Source organism: Nanorana parkeri, unplaced genomic scaffold, assembly GCF_000935625.1.
Source record: "Nanorana parkeri isolate BGI_ZX_2015 unplaced genomic scaffold, ASM93562v1 scaffold127, whole genome shotgun sequence".
NCBI lineage: Eukaryota > Metazoa > Chordata > Amphibia > Anura > Dicroglossidae > Nanorana > Nanorana parkeri.
The window spans coordinates 761,664-782,425 of record NW_017306395.1 but is presented as its reverse complement, the minus strand read 5'-3'; the positions used below and the strand labels follow the sequence as shown (position 1 = coordinate 782,425).

At 42.8% G+C, this 20,762-nt stretch overlaps 1 protein-coding gene across 1 annotated transcript; it reads left to right on the top strand.

Moving 5' to 3' along the window:
• The first annotated feature begins 260 nt into the window (after positions 1–260).
• Positions 261–17,454, top strand: CHST15 (carbohydrate sulfotransferase 15). The gene is made up of 7 exons (XM_018553680.1): positions 261–752; positions 1,530–1,869; positions 2,386–2,526; positions 2,608–2,764; positions 9,760–9,916; positions 13,549–13,696; positions 17,054–17,454. Exons 1-7 carry the CDS (start codon positions 405–407, stop codon positions 17,239–17,241), a joined length of 1,479 nt encoding a protein of 492 aa, XP_018409182.1. The 5' UTR covers positions 261–404; the 3' UTR covers positions 17,242–17,454.
• The last annotated feature ends 3,308 nt before the right edge of the window (positions 17,455–20,762 follow it).

The following is a 20,762-nucleotide window of genomic DNA, read 5'->3' as shown; positions in this document are numbered from 1 at the left end:
GCTACATCACAGAACTGGTAACCTGCAATAAATAACATTTTTGTTTTTGGGTTTAGATACCCTGTAGTGCTGTTTTTTCTTTCTCAGCAGGTGTTCTGACTTCAGCTGCTCATATTCTAATTTTATTCCATTTAGGACATATGAAGACAGAGAAAAATTAAGGGTCATCACGTGGCTAATAAATGATGTCCACACAGAGGTGATGAAGAGCCTGAACCCACCTGCATCCCGCTACATCATATGTAACCATTGACGAGGCAATTCTGGCCCATGTATGATCACCGTTAATGGTAGCTTTGCCTGTATGTTCGGGCACCAGCGTGGACATGACAGAGACTTACTGGATTCAGGATTGACACAATCCTAAAGCGAGCTGGCTGTGGAGATCAGCTTCCGTCATAGGAATGCCAGCAACAGAAGGTGCCAGAGGGTGTCTGCAAAAGGGCTTTGGTAAAAGAACACTGTGCAGCCTGCTGGTGGCATTGTCAATTACTTCTTTGGTGGTCGCGTCTTACGTGTTGTCAGCAGGAACATCAGAGTTATTTCAGGCTTTATCTTCACCCCATTCTTTGACTTACAACAAATCCAGCACAGAGAGACCTAAAAACATTGTTCAGTCTGTCAAGCCCTGTTCAGTAAATGCAACCTTTATCTCTCCTCGCTTGGTTGTCTCTATTACAAAGGAAAGAGAGATCCAGCTTACAGGACGTAGGATCCCAGACGTGGCAGAGCTGGAGCAATACGAACCACATGTATGTATTTCCACAAAGGACTTTATAATGCCTTTAGGCCATTGTTTTACATTTTTATTAGTTTTTAAAACCTAAACCTGTTTTTAGAAAGAGGTCAGTAGGTTTGTCTTTTTTTATTTTATTTGCTGTCCTAATGTCAGAGGGACAAGCTTCGCAGATGATCATATAAAACGCATTACAATAACCCTGTCAGCACAGGGTTCCTTGTATACAAAACCCATAGCTGTAAAAGAGGAAATATACTGTACTTTCCTTTCCAGCCCTTTTCGCTGCTCCCTGGCTGCATTTCACTTTTTCGGGTGTGTGAAATACCTGCTCTCCCGCGCAACAAGCAGTGGTTTCTCCTGCTGGCTCGTAGGTCACTATAGAATGTATGAACTGGTGGGAGAAACCACTGTATGTGGTGGGGGAGACAGGTATTTGACCCACCAGAAGGGTTGGATACTTGCAGCTGGGTAGCACTGAAACGGCTGTTCTTCAACACATGGGTTGCTTTAAAAATAAGTATATTCCCCCTTCCTTACAGGGGAAATATACTTACATACAGGCAGACTTGACAGAGGATCTAACAATTCCCTACTCTTTCCAAAATGAAACACAAAAGTGCAGTTTAAAACTGTGCATTTCCAAATCTTCAAATTGCTATGTTGCTTTCAAATTATATCAATTACATTTTAAAGCACTTTTTTTACATCTATGGATTCTACATGTTTACGTTATTTTTTATTTGGTCCTGTGATAATAAAGTGATTTGATTTCTGTCATTTTGTTTTCCAGCTATTTTCTGTGATTCCACAGAAGTTCCTAGGCCTTAGTCGCAGCCCTTGCTGGTACCAGAAGTATGATGGGAACTACAGCGCTGATCCCTATGGGAAAAATGACTATTCTTTATATGCCAAACGCTTGCATGCCATTTTCGAGGAGTTGCGGCAGGGGTTCCAGGAGCGACTTCAGTTGATCGAGGGGCAACAATACCGCTTGCGCTGTTTACCCCACTTTTACATCATTGGGCAGCCCAAATGCGGCACAACAGACCTCTACGACCGATTACGTCTGCACCCTAATGTCCAATTCTCCGTCATTAAGGAGCCTCACTGGTGGACAAGGAAACGTTTTGGTAAAATATTATAAACAATATAAAATCCATATTTTGACTAAACTAAAAGTGTTTCCTTTATATCAGTTATATTAGTACTGTACATTAAATTCAAATTCCATAAAAAAAGTAGTCCTAACTACAATATAACTTAAGGTACATCTAATGTCAAAACTTTTTTAAAATTTTGGATCAAGCAGGGAATGGGTAAAACCACTGTCGATTTTTTTTTGCTCAGTGTCCCATTGGGGAGATTTCACTTTCATTTCAAGTTGCATAAAAAAACCGGAAGTCAGAGGAAATCCCTTCAGAGTGAGGGAAGTCTACTCTTCCTCTCTTTCTACTTGCAGTTGTGACTGTCCCTATTGGAAAGTTTGTTTTTGTTCCAGTGACAACTGTAAAATTTGGTATTTCTTACCACTTTTTAGAAATTGATATTGGTCACCATGATTACTAGAGAGGGTGACTCTCCCCATTGGTGGCACAGACAGCTGTTACCGTCTAAATATGGTTTCTTTTTTTTTTCTTCACCTGAAGGAATTGTCAGAGTGAAGGAGCCATTCCATAAACCTTTCCCATTGGAGGATTATCTGGACTTGTTTGATTGGGCAGCAAAGAAAATCCAAGATTATCATAGTTTAGGAATAGAGGCAGGGAGGAGGGATCCAATCCTTATAGGTAAGGAACTGTGCAGGATACACAAGAGTGATCCTATGTGCTCTATGTTTGTGCGAGATAACAGGAAGCTCTTTGTTGCAGGAGAAGCCAGTGCGTCCACCATGTGGGACAATAGCGCCTGGTCTTATTTCTATGATAATGTCACCAACACAGAACCACCTGTTCTCATCCAGGACTTCATTCATGCCTTCCAGCCACGAGCCAAGTTCCTCGTCATGCTCCGGGATCCTGTTGAGAGGTCAGTTAAAGGCTAATAAGAATCATAAAAGAAGTCAATAAAAAAATAAAAATTGGCACAACATTTAGGGAAACCAAAAAAAGGAATATGAGTCGGAATACCCCTTCCCATGGGGCAGTGCAGGGCTATGTTAGCTATCTGCTGGGTCTACTTGTAAATTCACAGCCCTGGCAGATAGGTCACAGCCCCCGTTACCGTTAAATGAGCTTTTATTAATGAACGCTCAGGCTATGTCATATATTGTACTGGTCTTGGCAGTGCTGATCATTCATTCATAGAAGCTTACTCAGCTATGCCAGGCTGTGCACTTTCAAGCAGCCCAGGCAAATAGACAAATAGAACCCATACCCCTGCAGTGCTAAGTGATCCTTTATGGATGAACGATCAGCGCTGTTGGGGCTGTGTAATAGATCTGCCGCTGCACTGAACAATTACTAGCAGCCAGCAGCTCTATCACACTGCCCTGTAGCACTGATTGTTCATTCATAATAGTAATGAACGGTCGGGGTGGGGGTGAGGGTAAAAGGGCAGGGCTTAGTGCTTCAGACTGAGGTGGAGCTACAGCCAGCATTAACATAAATAAAAATATGCTTATTGTTCCGCAATGGGGCCACCGATCTAAATGGGTGCTATATGCAGTTGGCCCCGTGGTAGCTAAAATGTAAAATGTTTAGTGAGACTTATTTTTTAAACAATTGTTATATGTGGATACGGAATCTGAAGCAGCTCTGTACAGCAACCAATTAGCTGATCTCTTCAGTTTGTTCAGTTAAGCTTTGAAAATAAAAGCTAGAAGCTGATTGGTTGCCATGCACAGCTGCTCCAGACTCTGTCTTAGTAAATCCTTCTCAATGAGTACAAAAATGAACTCTTTTTTTTTAGTAGAAAGGTTTTTATATTGTTCTATAGCAGGACAAGCAATCATATGTGTGGCTTTTATTAAATAAAAAGCTCTGACAGATGAAGCAATCACTGTTGTGTAGTCTGCCTGCGTTCATTGGCCCCAGTGACTGCACGAAGACAGAAGGAATGCAAGATGGAACTGGAGGAAACAATTACTGGAAGCAAAACAGAGATATAGATTCAGCAGATTTCCAGCCTCTTTTCTGTCCTAAAACATGTAGCAATTTAAAAGACACAGGGATCGGGTTTTCCTAAATATGGTTGTCAAGAGGGAACATGTTTTATATCATTCTAGTTGGGGGCTGTACAATTATAGCTATAAGTAACCAGAAACATTCTGCGTCCCTTTGTGTGCTTTATATTTCTCTTGTCATGCAAAACACCCCTCATTGCTTACTTCACTACAGGAGGCTGATAACTTGCCTTTCCAGTCTCATCACATACGCAGAAAGGCCTTGCATACACTTACAGCCCTTGAAACGCAGTTGACAACCAGTTTGCAGGCGTTCTGGAGGCGATACCGCCGCCACCTGATGGCTTCTTTTATTGCAATACCGCATTGGCAAGTGGCACTACCTGCTAAACGTGGCAGCCCACCAACACATGTTTTTGGGTGTTGTAGTAATCGCGGATGATACTCAGCAGGGCTGTTGCCTCTGGTGGCATCTCGTGTGGGGCAAAGTGGATTGGCGGCAGAGCAACACAGCTGTTCTGCTGCACCATGTTTGCAGTGTTCCTGCCGCCCCCTTTCCGGCCAGAGCGTCACAGACTAAGAGCCAGGCAGGGAGATGTGTAAGGGCCAAACGTATCTCTCTGCCCAGTTCATAGCAACCTGGCACAGAGTGGCAGACTTCCAGCCCAGCACCTGGTAACCAGTGACGTCACTATTTGCCGGGATGCCATGCCCACCCTCACAAGCCCACCCCCCATGCTACCTAAGACTGTAATAAAGCTAGGGACGCCCCTGAGAGTGAGTGCATTGTTACAACACAACAGTGTGAACCCACCATAGGCAGCTGTCTGCATTAGAAGATTTTCCATCTATTCCAGTTCCAGTAAAAACTCAAAACTCACAATAACCCACTGCACTCATAGTGCCATTGACAAAAGTCACCAGGACCAGTTCTGAGAGTGACTGTCCATAGCATGAGCACAGACAAACATACAATTCGGGCAGGGGTTCTCCCCTTCCATGCCACAGCATGGGCACAGACAGACATACAATTTGGGCAGGGGTTCCCACCCTTTCATGCCACAGAATGGGCACAGACAGACATACAATTCGGGCAGGGGTTCTCCCCTTCCATGCCACAGCATGGGCACAGACAGACATACAATTTGGGCAGGGGTTCCCACCCTTTCATGCCACAGAATGGGCACAGACAGACATACAATTCGGGCAGGGGTTCTCCCCTTCCATGCCACAGCATGGGCACAGACAGACATACAATTCGGGCAGGGATTCTCCCCTTCCATGCCACAGCATGGGCACAGACAGACATACAATTCGGGCAGGATTTCTCACCCTTCCATGCTCCAACCAAAACTAAAAAAATGTCTTTAAGAAATGACTACATGTGTCGCTCCCGGTGGAATGGATGAGCAAGACGTTGCTCCCTTGTTGAAATAAGCACTGCAGAATATAAGTCGCCAGCGAGAGGGCGACACCTCCCTCATTAAACTGGCGAGGGAGTGAAACATGTATTTCACCAATCTGTGTTCTACATATCTGTCCAGCCACTGGTGAGACATCGCCAATGACAGGATTGCTAGTCCAACATGGACATGGCCCTTACAACAAGATGGCTCTAAATCTTTTTTCCTGCTTTAGCGCAATCAGTTGACTGTGTCAGACTGGTCTGCAGATTTTCAATAGTTTGGAATGGCAATTCAGTTTTTTGCTTGAAAACAAGAAAATTTCCTGCCAATACGTTTGGCACGCACTATGTTCATTTTTTTTTTTCCCCTGTAAAGCTTTTGTTATGAGTTTCACAGACAGGATTACATAACACGTGATTTGTACATTTTTGTCTTGTCCTTTTAAAGTAAAAGGGAAAATGCATCAGGTGCCGTTGCTAAACTACTTGTTGCCAGGTTATTTTATTTTAAAGGCTACAATATGTTCTGAGTCACTGACCCCAAATTAAGTTTGCAGATTGGGAACTCTGACTTCACTGGCTGCATGCTGGTTGCAAGTTAGTGACTTAGGAAATAATGATTTTCAGAATGAGGATGACAATGGAAGCCTCTACATCTCACTCAGTATGGGTTTCCTTCATATCGGTAGAAGACAATCTGCTGCTGACTCAGTCCTTTGATCCAAGCTAATCATCTGTATGCAGAAATGTGGCCTGGTGTAAGCCTGATATCTACGATTTGTACTATTCTACCCCCGCCCCCCACCCTTCAGGATAATAAATCTAGCAGTCAACTAACTATTTTTTAAAGTGGTGAAGTGCCAAACGCTGCACCCCTGGTAGTTCTGCCACTGACTACAAGCTGTACAGGGACAATAAATCTCAGCAATACATTATACAGCAATACAGAATGGCACCAGCTGCAGAAAACTACAAATCCCAGCTATACATTATACAGCAATGCAGAATAATGCCATCAGCTATAGAGGACTACAAATCTTAGCGGGGTCTCAGCAGTGGTCCGGGGGTCTTGTGGGCAGGTGCGGGTGGTGTGGTGCAGGAAGGAGGAGGAGATGTGCGGCCGGCACTGTAAACAGGCACTGTAACTCACAGGAAAGCTGCCAGGACCTTGCTGTTAGGGCGATACCTACTTTGCCTAGCGGGAAATCTGGCCCTGCTCCTCTACAGAGCACACACAGGAAAATACTATTATATTTTCACAAAAGGTAAAGTGGAGTTGTGTATATAAATGCAGAATAACAGCAAAGAGGGGGACCGCAAAAAACATTGCTTGGCTATTTTTATGGTGATCAGACAGGAAGTAATAAAAAAGTAAGCCTATAAAGTAGAACTGCTTTTTTTGCTACCTGTGTCCCGTTGGGGAGATTTCCCTTCACTTCCTGCCTGATAGCCACATCAGGATGTGACAGGAAATCTGTGCAAATTGAGGGAAATCCCTCGTAGTCAGCAGGGTCACCGGAACTAGTGTCCCCATTGTTAGATTTCCCATCTATTCCTGTTCTTTTGACATCCCCAAATTTGTTGATACTGGTAACCAGGGCAAAAAGAGAGGGTGAATCTCTCTAATGGGGACACAGATGACATTAAAATTCTGGCAGGTGTTATAATCCCTTTCCAATCTATCCAACACTAAAAAAAATGTTTTCACTTCAGTTGCACTTTAAGCTTTCTCTCCTTTATCCAAAACATAAAATAACGTGGGCTCCAATTCCATTTTAAAGTAGACTTGCTTGGATATTGCTGACATGCCACTCAAGACTGTGCCTAGGCTCAGGGGCTTCTCTAGGTGTGGTGTCACCAGGAGCGGCCACCGAGTGACACCCTGCTGGGATGTCATCATGCATGCGTGTGACGTCATTGCACACGGGCGATGTTATCACACGCGAGTGTAATTACATCAAGCATGCTTACCTGCCGGCGGCCATCTTGATGATGGGGGCCGGCAAAGAGAGGAGGGGATGTTCACCTGGCAGGATGAGGTATGTTGCCGGGTTCCCTCCTCTCTTGTGCAGCTGTCGGGCTCTCAGTCCATGACTGAGTGCGCGGCTTTTCAGAGGTGGTGACACCAAAATGACTGTCTCCCCCTTTGTGACACCTCTGCCTAGGCTGGAGAGGTACAATGTTGGAAAATGTAATCAGTCTGCTGCAGGCATTTTTTGTGGTTTCTCCTCCTTCTGTGATCACTCACCCATGCCGCACACTGTTTGTGAAAAGTTACTAAGTGAAAGGCAGCAGCAGGGAGTTGATCTGTTTTAGACACACAGTACAAAGACACCGGTATTAGCATGACTGTCTCATTTACAGAACAGCATCTTAGTCCAGGAGCTAGAAGATGACACTGAATAAAGCAAATATGGTGCCGTCCTAAACAGAAATAAAGATGAGAGGATTGTCAGGACAAGTACTGTGATTACCCTTAGAGTTAATAAAACCTGAATGTGTTTCCCTTTGCTTGCATGTCTAAAGTTAGTTAGGGTTAGCTAGGGGCCTTGGGACTTGTTCTGATTTCCTTTTTCAAAATTTAAAATAAATTATATAGGTTAGATGACCAAAGCACTGATTTGGCCGAGGTTTTTTGTTTTAACTTTCTATATTTAGAACAAAACAAATGTTCTAGAGAGCAGTACTGTCAGCTCCCTGCTCTGTTAAACTGTCACATTTGAGGTTTGGCGCACAATCACTGGATTACTATTATTTCTTATACACATGAAGTATCAGTTCCTCTTTTCTTTTGGTGAAAAGCAACAGTAGGACAAACAAGCGATGACAAGAAATTTTGTTGCAAAGAAGCACTTGCTTATTTTAACTCTTACGTGGCCCAACTACCTTAGTGACGGCCACAATGTAAGGGATTCAATATGGCCATTAAAGGGTATTATACAATAAAATGTAAAATGTGTAATTCAAAAGTTAAGGGATACATTCTATTTGATTGGCAATGTTTAAAGAGACTTGATAAAGACAGACTGGATTTGTGCATATACAGTATATATATATATATATATATATATATATACACACACACACTTATATATATACAGAGATTCAGGAGATTCAGTATGCACTCACAGGTCTTCCAAAAAAGCACATTCATAAAAAATAGGTTTATTTCACCGATGTTTCGACGAGTCTCAGCCTGCCTTTCTCAAGGTGGGCTGTGACCCGCAGAAACGTCTTTGTAATAAACTGAAATATCTATCTGAGGAAAATGTCTCTGAATTTTTCTTGTTATGATTCAACTTCAGCACGATGAATTAATTAGAATTGTTTCTGTATTTAAGAATGAAGATTTCTTTATTACATGAGGATGTGGAAATGGAGAAAGTTTCCAATTTGTCAAGCAACAGGCTGCTTTGGAAGGCTGCTTTGGAGTTTTGACAAGTAATAGTTGGGCATGTTCTGGTTTTGGTATGACATACTGTTTCTGTTGTCTGATATAATTCCGACATGTTCTGCAAAGATGTTTGACTAGAGGACAATATCAGCAAACAAGGGAATTTAATGTTAGGGAAACATGGAGGGTACAATCGTTACCTTCACCTACTGAAATTGCTTGCCGGCTGGCAGTCATACTGACACTCTGGAGTCAATGCTTTGACTCGCTGACCTGCAACAGGATAAGGACTTTTGACTTTTCTTTGACTTGCCTGATTTGTTTTATTGTTCCAGGTCATTTATCCAGAAAGATTTGGTAGCCAGTAGGTCAGCAGCTTAACAAATATAATTTGTTGAAGGAGGTGAGCAATGGTCTTATCTGGTGACTGGCCTACCATCTGTGTGCCTCAGTGGAAATTAAGAATCATCGGACCAGGCTGTATTTTATTCAGTTTTCAACAGTACGGTTTTGATGAGCCTGTGCCCACTGCAGTTGTGTTTCTGTTCTTGGCTGACAGGAGTGGAAACCAGTTGTAGAGAGTGGTTGTCTGAGTTCCTGTTGCCTCTCAGCTCAAGCCAGTCTGGACATTCTTCTCTGGCCTCTCTGCAGATCTACCACTTACCACTTTTTGTCAATACAGCTCAAGACTGTATTGTGCGAAAATCCCAGGAGATCAACTGGCACAGAAATACTCAAACCAGCCCCTATGACTCCAATAATCATTCCGTGCCTAAAATAACCAAGAACACATTTTCCCCCCATTCTGGTGTTTGATGTGAACATTACCTGAAGTTCCTGACCTGTTTCTACATGATTTATGGATTGTGCTTGGCTAATTAGATTGCATGAATAAGCAGGTATAGGGATGTTTTTAATAAATTGCATGGTGGCTGTATATCGATGCTCAGACCTTGAGCAATCAATGCTAAATGATCATCAGCTGTCAACGGCCAACATTCAATCTGCTACAGACTGTTATTTGTGGCCTGCAAAACCCTTACAAGATATTTGTGTTCCTTGTTTGCTTATCATCTGTTGTGCTTTCTCTGGCTCCACAGGTTGTATTCAGACTATTTGTACTTTTCTATTGCAAACAAGTCTGCCGAGGACTTCAATGACAAAGTGAATGAGTCTCTGCAGATGTTTGACAGCTGCCTGCAAGGTTCTTCTCTGCGAGCTTGCGCTTACAACACCACCTTCAGCAACATTCTGCCGGTATGTAGACTTCTCTCCTGGGAAATCACTGTGCACAGCCCGAGCCTCTTACATCTGTTCTAATCCAGAGTTAAGAAAAATGACACATGCTATTACAACAGGGATTAGGAGAGCTGTGTGTCATTAGCCCTGACTTGCTTATTCCCTGCACGCCGCAGAACACTTTAAGGGAAACTGTAATGTCATCTCTAAAGGTACACATTGTGAGTAGGTATTAAAACATTGACTTTTTAAAATCATTTCTAATGTGACTTTCAAAGCACAGCACAAGCACCCATTGAAGGGGGACCACTGATCTGCTGCTCCATTATTCATTCAGGTTTATTTAAAGTGGCACAGTTAAAATTATACCGCACATACAGATCCAACTACATTGGCCTATACACATCCCAAGTGGCTCCGTCGGCTAACGAAGGGAAGAGGGGAGGAGTCCAGTGACGTCACGGACATCGACGTCACCGGACTCCTCCCCCCTTCCCTTCGTTAGCCGACGGAGCCACTTGGGGAAGGGGGAGGAGTCTGGTGGCGTCGATGTCCGTGACGTCACCGGATCTCCTACGGGACTGCCGGAAGCCGGCGGAGAGGTGAGTCTTTGCATGGCTCAGTACACTGTTCTATGCATAATCCTCTTATTTTTTGGGATATGTGATGGAATGAGACATGAGGCTTTAGGTCTCATTCACACTGGTAAGTGCCGGCTCTTACAGATCCGTGTGGCGTGCACGACTGTATCGGGCTGCTCCTGGGAAGGAGAGGTGCTGCGTGTGATTGTACGCAGCAGCCTGTTCTTCCCTATGGGAGTTTGCAGCCATACGCTGCCTTACGTTCACCCGAACTGCACATCTGTGTGGGTTCGGGTGTCCGTGCTCGGACGCAGACAGGATGGGTCCCACCCATCCTGTCTGCGTCCAAGTACCGACACCCGCACCCACACTCAGGTGAGCGTACGGCCGTGTACTCCCATAGAGTTCCCAGTATGAATGAGGCCTTACCGTGTTACATGTAAAACATAAATGCCTCTTCGTCTGATATTCAGTTACCAACTTTTGAACAGCAGCAAGCAGTCCTAATTTTAGCTGTATAATATTAGATTTTTATGGAATTTTTGGTTTTGGAGTGCTATAATTTTCTGTCATCTTCTTAGTGCAATAAAATACAAGTATTAAAATTAAAATAAACCATCACTTTCACTTGTCCAATATACGGCAACCAATTAGCTTAAGATCAAAAGAAGCAAAAAAAGACTGTGGTAATATAACTGAAGTCAGCAAAAGCTGTGAGGCTGTGGGACGAAAGATTGCATAGGCGGTAACCCTCCAGTTGCTATAGGAATTGTAGTTCCGTAGCAACTGGACTGTCACAGCATATCTATTGCTACCAGTTTGAAAGCATTTGCTGACATCGGGTATATTTTCAAATCCATTTATCATCAATTTTTTTTTTTTTTTACTCTCTTTAGTTTAAACTAATTGGCAGCCTTCCATCTGGCAGTGGAAGAGTGATGGTTTCATCTAATGTTGATGCTTGTGCTTTATTGCCTTGATGGGATCTCAGAAACAAATGACAATTTCAAAACATCCACTTAAAATAGCATATTTTAACACTGAATTAGGAACACTTGGAGCTGTTCAGAATGACATTGGGGGGTTTTACAGTATAGCACTGTACTATAGCCTGTACTAAACTCACTTTGGCTTGAGTTAATGAGCCCTAGTTGGTGAGATTTACTATCGCTACCTGTTCTGGTCAAGTCCTGTGTGTCATGGTATGGCAGGATGTCGCGGGCACAGGAAGTAATGGGAGTTGATGCAGTGGGGGACATGTGCAGTAACAGAGGCTCTAGCCCAGATCTGGGCATTTGTGGTCAGCAGCTGTCCGTCCTGCCAACCTGCGCTTGGTTATGGCTGGCTGACAGTGGAGGCCAGTGCAACCACTGCAAGCCATAGCCCAGTGCAGGTTGGTGATTGGTCTATGATCTCAACGCATTTCTCTTCAGTCCTTGGTTGCTAGGACCGCTGGCATCCTAGCAACCGATGGCGTCAGAGGTCCTCCTCTGCAGTCATTGGTTGCTAGAACTGCTGAGCGGTCCAAGCAACAAATGACGTCCGGGGTCCTCCTCTGTCTCCTCCCCTGCAGCATCGGCCCATGGGCTTTAAAAAAAAAAGAGCTTAAAGCGTGGGGGTGTGAGGTTTGGCATGTGTAGTTTCCTGCCCAGCAGCAAACTGACGGCATGGTACTGTGCAACACACCTACCATGTGTTACAGTGCAGCTGGTGCATTGCATGCACTACTTTTTTCAAACGCACCGCAATGCAAGGTATTATGGTAAGGCATTTTGCGGTGCAGTTGATCAGATGAATTGCAACGCAGTGCATCTGCCACACTGTAACGCACAGGCATCCCAGTTTCCTATGTGTTCACCCCAGCTCTAGCCCTTCTTCACCATATCAGAAAAACAGCAGATATAGTAGATCTTTATGAGATTCTTCCTCTCAGTATCTGCCAAATCTCCAGTACTGGAACTTTAATGTGGTGTCGGCCCAGCTGGCTGTCATGGTGAACACCATGCATTCCTGTTCCATGTCAAACTCACTCTCTTGTGGGTCAAACCAGGTAATTGGCTAATGTTTGACATGTGCATGGCAAGAGCAACCACAGAAGGGAGGATAAGTGTACAAACAGTTAACACTTTCTCATTTGACAGACCTTTCATCTTGCTCAGTCCCAAAGACCTTGTTTGCTGAGCCTGGCAACATCCAAAACATCCATTGGGAACTGCCACATGTCACAGTCCTCCCCGTAAGATATTGTCACCCCAAATGGCCAGAAAGGCAGAGAAACAGGGCACTGATATGCAGGTGTATTCCAGTATTGTACTCCGAGGGAGGCTGTGTGCTTTAGGGAGCTGTAGAATTCCAAAGATCATTGGTTTGTGCAAAAGGCTGCCAAGCTGATCCAATGCAATTCCACAAAGGATCAAATACCAGTTATGGTCATGTGACACAAACATTTTGTTTTTAAATGGTAAGGGCGCAGTGGTTCCATACTGAGCATTTAACAAATATCCTATACAGTACTTATCTGTAACACCTCACCTTCCTCCAGAGATCTTCCCTGTGCAGTATTCCCTGCATCGCACAATCTTAATTTAAATATCTTCCCAGCTGACCAGTGTGCCCCCATGCATGTGCCACAGAATCTCCACTTCAATGTAAAGCCTGACCACAGTTCATTAATCTTCCACTGAAGTGAAGGAAGTTCAACCTCTCATTCATAGTGCTCACTGGCTGGTTTGAAAGTTTTTGTAACAAAGGCTTTGTGGCATTGGGTATAGTGATTGTCACTGGAGGGGAGCATAAACTATCTAAATAATACTTGACAGAGGGAGAGGAGAACAGTGATAAGTGTACTTATCATTTAAAAATCAATTTGAGAGAGATGTTTGTGTCTTGTTAGGAAGATGTCTGCTTGCTTCAGTACCTGTGACCACCATCATTAGAATTAGAAGAGAGAAAAAATCTATTCTACAAGGACACACACAGCAATCAAAACAAATGTTTTACCCACTACAGCTCAATAAGGCACACTTTCTTATATTTCTAATGCATTCAATTTGTATCCTGTTTGTCTAGGTGCGGCTCCATGTTGGTCTTTATGTGGTATATCTGTGGGACTGGCTGACCGTCTTCAACCCCGATCACTTTCTCATACTCCGGCTGGAAGATCACGCAGTCAACCCCAAACAGAGCATGAGACTTGTGTACCAGTTCCTCGGTCTCGGTATGTACAGACATCCTCTCACAAATACTGCAGTCTGCTTTCTTTGATCTCTGGTAATCCTTAGAAAGGGATTTGGTTATTTATAGTGGGGTTAGAAGTTGACAATTTTGGACCTGATACATGAAAGGTTTTCACACATCTGCTAAATGTATTTACTATATCATACACTTTTTTACTTGGAAATATTTGCATGCATTTTTTTTTCTGAGTATGTTTTCAGGTAAGGGAAGTATATATTCATACAAAAATCAGCCTCTCATTTTTCACTTGGGTGATGTAAAAAGTGTTGATGGATGCACTTGAGAAATGAACGCAGGCTTACACATTCTATAAGATGCTGTGAATGGGTCGGTTGTCAGGGAGGATGTAACTCCTGCATGCATGCACTGGAATTACATCATCAGTGGTCACCTAATGACAGAAGAGCACTCCTGAGAACCTGGAAGTGTCAGTAGCAGAGTTGATGGCGGCAAATGATAAAGCTAAGGACTGAAGGTCCATCAGACAGCACTGGAGAAGGGCACACTTTTAAGTTAAGTGTGCCCTAATGTGGACGTATGCACTGGGCAAAAACGGTTTACTTCTGCTTTAACTGAATGAACCAATCTTCTATGTTGCAGTGCCTGTGAAAAGAGAAAGGCAGCTGACATAGGCAACAAAGATCCTCTTTAAGACAATGTGAAAAGGAATCTTTGTTTTTCCTTGTTGCCCCTAACAACCAATTTCCCATTACCATTTTCTTGGTGCAGCTTAGAAACTGAAAGGAAGAATCTGGTTGTTATGGGAAAAAGGAAAACTTTTGCTTTAAAACGATTTACATATTTGATTTCAAATTACCTGTACTGCGTAAAGACTGGAAAGTATCGATGATCTGTCCGGATGTACATATAGTGAGGAGTTCATTATTCTCACCATGCGGTGGGCGCCTGTTATCTTTATCTGATTGACTTCCTCCTTCATTGCTATAGCAACAGATAATGAAAATGCAGTGCTAGACAACAGTCTGAAGTCTGTAGAGAAATCTTTTCCTTCAGATAAGCATGACTCATGCATTTAGGGTTTAGATGATAGCTGCTGTTACTTGCTTTTACTCCATCTATCTAGATTTCTATTTTTTTTTTCATGCTTAATGAATGTAATACTGCCGGGATTAGGGCTAATATATACAGTCCCAGCTCCTTGTTACCCCCAGGTATCTTTTTTCCAGCTCTCCTGGTTCATAGTGATATAAATGCTGCAAGGTAAGAAACAATTGCCAAGATATTGGCCCCTTAGGTCCGCGCCCTGTTCCGTTAGAGTAATGGAACAAGGGCCCCAACAGAGTGGATAGGCAACAAGGGAGTATTGATGGGTAAGTATCAATTTTCAACAAATAAGCATCTTGTACAAGTTATTCATTCTTTTTCTACTATTGACTGAAAGTAAAAAGTGAAAAGAATCATATATTCTTCATGCTAACTGAAGTGCAAATTAATCTGTTTTGCTGTTATGTGAACCAACCATGGGTCTGGACAAATAGGCTAAAGGCTTAATTCGCTAGACTCTAGTGTGAGTGTATGTATATACCAAACTGTTCCCACAAAGTTGGGAGCATGAAAATGTCCAAAATATCTTGGTATGCTGATGTCTTAAGAGTTCCCTTCACTGGAACTAAGGGGCCAAGCCCAAACCCTGAAACACAACCCCACACCATAATCCCCCCTCCACCAAACTTTACACTTGGCACAATGCAGTCAGACAAGTATCGTTCTTCTGGCAACCGCCAAACCCAGACACGTCCATCGGATTGCCAGACAGATAAGCGTGATTCCTCACTCCAGAGAACACGTCTCCACTTCTCTAGGGTCCAGTGGGGGCGTGCTTTACACCACTGCATCCGACGCTTTGCATTGCAGTTGGTGATGTAAGGCTTGGATGCAGCTTCTCGGCCATGGAAAACCATTCCATGAAGCTCTCTACGCACTGTTGTTGTGACAATCTGAAGGCCACATGAAGTTTGGAGGTCTGTAGTGATTGACTCTGCAGACAGTTGTGGACTTCTGCGCACTGTGCGCTTCAGCATGCGCTGATCCCGCTCTGTCATTTTACGTGGCCTACCACTACGTGAGATGCTGTTGTTCCCAGTTGCTTCCACTTTGTTATAATACCACTAACAGTTGACCGTGGAATATTTAGTAGCAAGGAAATGTCACGGATGGACTTATTGCACAGGTGGCAGCCTATCATGGTAGCACGCTTGTAGTCACTGAGCTCCTGAGAGCGACCCATTCTTTCACAAATGTTTGTAGAAGCGTCTGCATGCCGAGGTGCTTGATTTTATACACCTGTGGCCATGGAGGTGATTGGAACACCTGAATCCAATGATTTGGAGGGGTGTCCCAATACTTTTGGCAATATATATACAGTATCTCTTGCCTTAAAATATATCTAACGAAAAAACTTTTTATGTTATACCCCTGTTGGGCTTGCAATGCTGCAGAAAGAGATAAGGACTGGAGCATCACACCGGCGTCTGTACAAATAGGACGATCTAGTTCTTATCGATTTGAACTATTTGTTGGAATAAACTTATCGTTGGATTCAACACTTGCATTCCAGTCCTCCTCTTTTTCCCCAGTTGCAGTCCAAAGAAGCTTACTGTCACATTACCAACAGGTAGCAACATATCAGCTTTGGGAACCCAACGCCACCCATCTGCCCCCCTAGGTTTGTATTGCTGTCTTTGTTTCCACAGGTGAAACTCACCTTTTTTCATAGTGACCATTGTCACTGGGATAGGAAAGTAATGGGTAAGCCGACAATTTTCAGTTGTCACCAGAACAGGAGTAGAAGGAAATCTTCTACTGAAGGCAGATGCCTCCATGATAGCTGCTTAAATACTTTACATATGCCGGAGATTGAAATGTTTTTCGATTTAGACAGATACAGCACTACTTCGCTGTTGGCACTGTAAGATGATCGATCGCTATGTTATGTTGTTATTATTTTGACACATATGCTGGATAACTATATAACCGTTTTGTCACTTTTTCTGTTACTATATGTGCCTTGATGTCTATAAATATGGAAACCAATAAAAAACTTTGAAAATCCATGATAGCTGGCCGAGGGAAATTCTCTTTACTATGGAAAGCATTCCTCTCACTTCCGGTTTTGTCCCCAGGACAGGAAGTGAGGGAAAATGTCCCCAGTGGGAGAATAAAAATTTATAGCGGCTCTAACTATTCCCTACTTTATCCAAAACTTGATTAGATATACATGAACTCGTATAACATTATGATACCTTTATTTTCAGTATATCTGGACATGTATCAGTTTTCAGTGTTGTGGCTAATAGTATTTTCCTAATATTTGCAGGAGCTTTAAATAATGAACAGGAGGCTTCTATGAGCCATAAAAAAGCGTCGAATAGCCGCCGCCCAGAGGACTGCAGCCTGGGACCCATGCTCCCTCAAACCAGACAGCTTCTTGTGGACTACTATCGGCCCTACAACCAAAAATTGGCACAGTTGCTTTCAAACAGAGCTTTCCTATGGGAAAGGTAGCAAGGCGACGGACGCATCCATGTATATTTTCCTTTCTGCATGATCAACTGCACTGAAGGGGTTGCTCTGACATCTATTGGACTAATGTGGGAACTGCATGCTTTGGAGAAAAGCGATGCTTGACTGCCCTCTATGGATCAAACTGTGGATCTGCAATGAAGAATGTCAGTTACCAGATGTGGAAGGGAAACAGTAGTCTGGTAAACTGTATCACCTGGATTACTCCTGACGTCAGATAATACAGCCTAATACACCAACACAGGGACTAAACGAAAAGGAAATAACTTTTTGCCAAAAAAACTGTTAACCTCATGGTGAGAGAAACTGGAGATTCTTAATTCAAAGATAATTATTTTTTCATGTCTCAAAAAGATTAAATTAATATTTAAATGGGAGTCGTTTGTTTAATAAGGACCAGCAGAGCCTGCGGCGAGGTATTGTGCATGGTATTTGCTCATAACCCTAATTGCAGTATGGATGTGCTTGTCAGTAAAAAGAGGGCATTAAAAAAGCAATATGTTTTCACTGGTTTGAATCAGCTGCCCTGTTAGATTACACCTTTTAGTTAGAAAATTGCAAATATTTTATTGGTCTCTGTCATTTTTTTTTTTACAAATCCCAACATGTCTCCCTCCACCTCTGAGAGTCATGCCTGTAACTGTCAGTCTTGCTGGAGGGCCGGAGAGTCACAACAGTTGCAGGGACGGAGTTGTCCACCCATGCCCACCCTCTCTTGCACTTGGTACACCTATAAAGCTCCTGCAGGTTTGAATACCACATACTTTCTGTGGTTTTGCAGCTCCAGTGTGTGGCAACACTTTACATATGGATAGGATGTTCAAGCACAATGCCTGTCCTTCACTGCTTGAAAATTAGTCTTTTCATGACATAGAAATACAGAAATGAGCACCAGACCAAACACAGATAATAGAGTGCAAGGTAAGTTTTATTATTGGTGAATGGGTCACATAAAAACATCCAATGCATGTTGTGGGCCAACTTCCCCCCTTCATTACGGGCTCAACACAGGATCAAAACTTGAAGGGACTGTGACCAAACATATCTATATTTGGGCCAGAATGAAATTTTCCTTGTGGATTATAAATGTAATAGTTGCCGAGTAGCAACCATTGCAATCTTATATAGATGGGCCCTGTCCTCCTCTGAGCCCATTCAAGTTTTGCTCCTGTGTTCAACAACGATGAAGGGGGAGCATCTTGTCTATGAGACCCATTTGCAATAATAAAAGTTATGTTGGACTCCTACAGTATATCTGTTTTTGATGTGGTTTTTGGTTCTGTATTTCTATAGTTCAAACTACTGTCTGGTACTCATTGGGGGAAGCCTTCCTATGTGGGAACCCCATCACCAGAGCTATTAAAGTGACACTAAACTCAGGAGTTAAATCTTACAAATTCAAGCACCTTAACTATTAACAATACTGTATCTTATTTGTGCATCACCTAAAGTGTTAACAAAAATGTATCTTATTTGTGTATCACTCGGCTGTAGATCCTCAAATCATCTCTGAATTGGTGCTGACACTGTCCTTCCTTCTGGAGGGTGGATAGGTGTGTTCCCCATGGTCCCTGTGTGTGTTGTAAAGTAGTCACCGCTCCAAGATCACTCCTGTGATGGACTACAATCTCGTGTTTAGTTTACTAATTTGTATTGAAGTTATAGTCTATCACAGGAGTGATCTTGGAGCGGTGACTACTCTACAACACACACAGGGACCATGGGAAACAAAAGTAGCCCCCCCTCCAGAAGGAATAATTAATAATTAAGGTGCTTGAATGTATAAGATGGAACCCCTGAATTTAGTGTCCCTTTAAGCTTGTTTAAAGTTTTTTCTTCAACTGACTGAACATACAAGTTTGAAAATTCCCAGCACCTCTTGCAATATGTTTGACTGGAGTTCAGTCTTTTCATATCAGTTTCATGGGCTCCCAGGGCGATCTGAAAGAAAGTTTGAACATCAGTATGGTATGTACTGATCTCATGGAGCCTACTGTTATGTAACCTGTTTTATTTTCCTTATCTACAACAGGTTTACTTAAAACATATCAGAAACAGTACACAGCAGCTCCTAGAGACACTAAAAAGGGGAGTTCTGGCTTTTAAAAACATATTCAGAGACAATACACTCGTGCCAGAGATAACATATTGTAATGTTTATGAAGAGAATAAAATCGACTGATAGCTTATAGAAATTGTATAACTCAACAAGCTCCAATCTGTTACTGTTCACAGCTTTGCTACCTAACCGATCCCTCATTCTCACCCATCTGGTGGCCTGACTTTTTCTAAAGCTATAACAATCACTTTCAGTGATTACTCATTTGTGACAGACCAATAACTAACAGAAACAGTAGAGGTCCTTTTTTAATGGTCATAATCCATATTTTTACTTATGAAGAGAAGGAATTTGATTGAAGTCCCCAGTAAAGAAAAAAACATCTACATAAAAAATGTAAATAAAAATAATAGTAATATTAATGGTAAGCTTTATTAACATCATTATGGCAGTGCTTGTGTTCCCTAAACATTTCCAAGGCTGAGGAATTTCCTGAGCTAATAGATTTCAGGATAGTTGGTTTTTGAATTGGAGCATCAAAAATTTGAGACAACTAGACCGGCAGCTGCAGAAGTCATGGGGGCCTTTGCCACCTATCGCTATTGTAATGAGGCCACAAATGAAATGAGGGGCTTTTCCTAATGACCATGGTGACTTTTTGCCAATGACCCCCAATAAAATTGGTGACCAGCAAGGTATTGGTGGCCTTTGTTGCTGACCATTACAATAGTCCCCATTCTACGTTATTCCATCTTTGCTTAGTACTATCATCACATGGCAGGAATAGCAGCTCTGATCTACTACTCTCACCTTCACCCTTCTATCCTCCATCAAACAAGATATTCATGCATGTTCTGCCTCTTCTTCAACACATAAGCATACATCCAGATACACCCCAAATACATCAACCATATAAATGCCTCATAACTTACAACAGTCCCCATTCTTCAACATGCATCCTCCACCACCATTGAATCCTCTCCTCCTGGGCAATCGCAAGATTTGCAAGAAGGAGAGGGGGACAGAGATGCGACCACAGCCCTGAGGTCTATGAGAGGGGTGGCAATAGAGGTTCAGCAGGTGCTAGACCTCCTCCCACAGGTATACTTAAGATTCATGGAGAGAAGGAGGGAGATCTTATTATGGCAGGTGAGCACAGGGTCTGCATTAAGTGTATTGTGCCCGGAGTTGAGATTTAAAGCTGAACTTTAGGCAAATATAACATATAGATTAAAGCAGCTCTGTAATCACTAAAATGTCTTTTTTTTAAAAATGCAAACAGGGTAAGTTCCTAAATTTGAACTGGTATTTGCATATCGCAGTCCCTGTACAGCAGGGCTGGAGTGTGAGAGGAAGAAGCAGTACAAATAGGCAATCAGTTCATGTGCTGAGAAGAAACATGCTAATAGGTGGGGAGAGCAGACTAAGAGAGAGATGAGGTCAT

Bases quoted from the DNA above. Each gene is read 5' to 3' on its own strand.
- CHST15 (XM_018553680.1), top strand. From the start codon at position 405: ATGCCAGCAACAGAAGGTGCCAGAGGGTGTCTGCAAAAGGGCTTTGGT. The intron at 753-1,529 runs GTATGTATTTCC...TTTGTTTTCCAG, and splicing joins TGGAGCAATACGAACCACAT to CTATTTTCTGTGATTCCACA. The intron at 9,917-13,548 runs GTATGTAGACTT...CTGTTTGTCTAG, and splicing joins CCTTCAGCAACATTCTGCCG to GTGCGGCTCCATGTTGGTCT.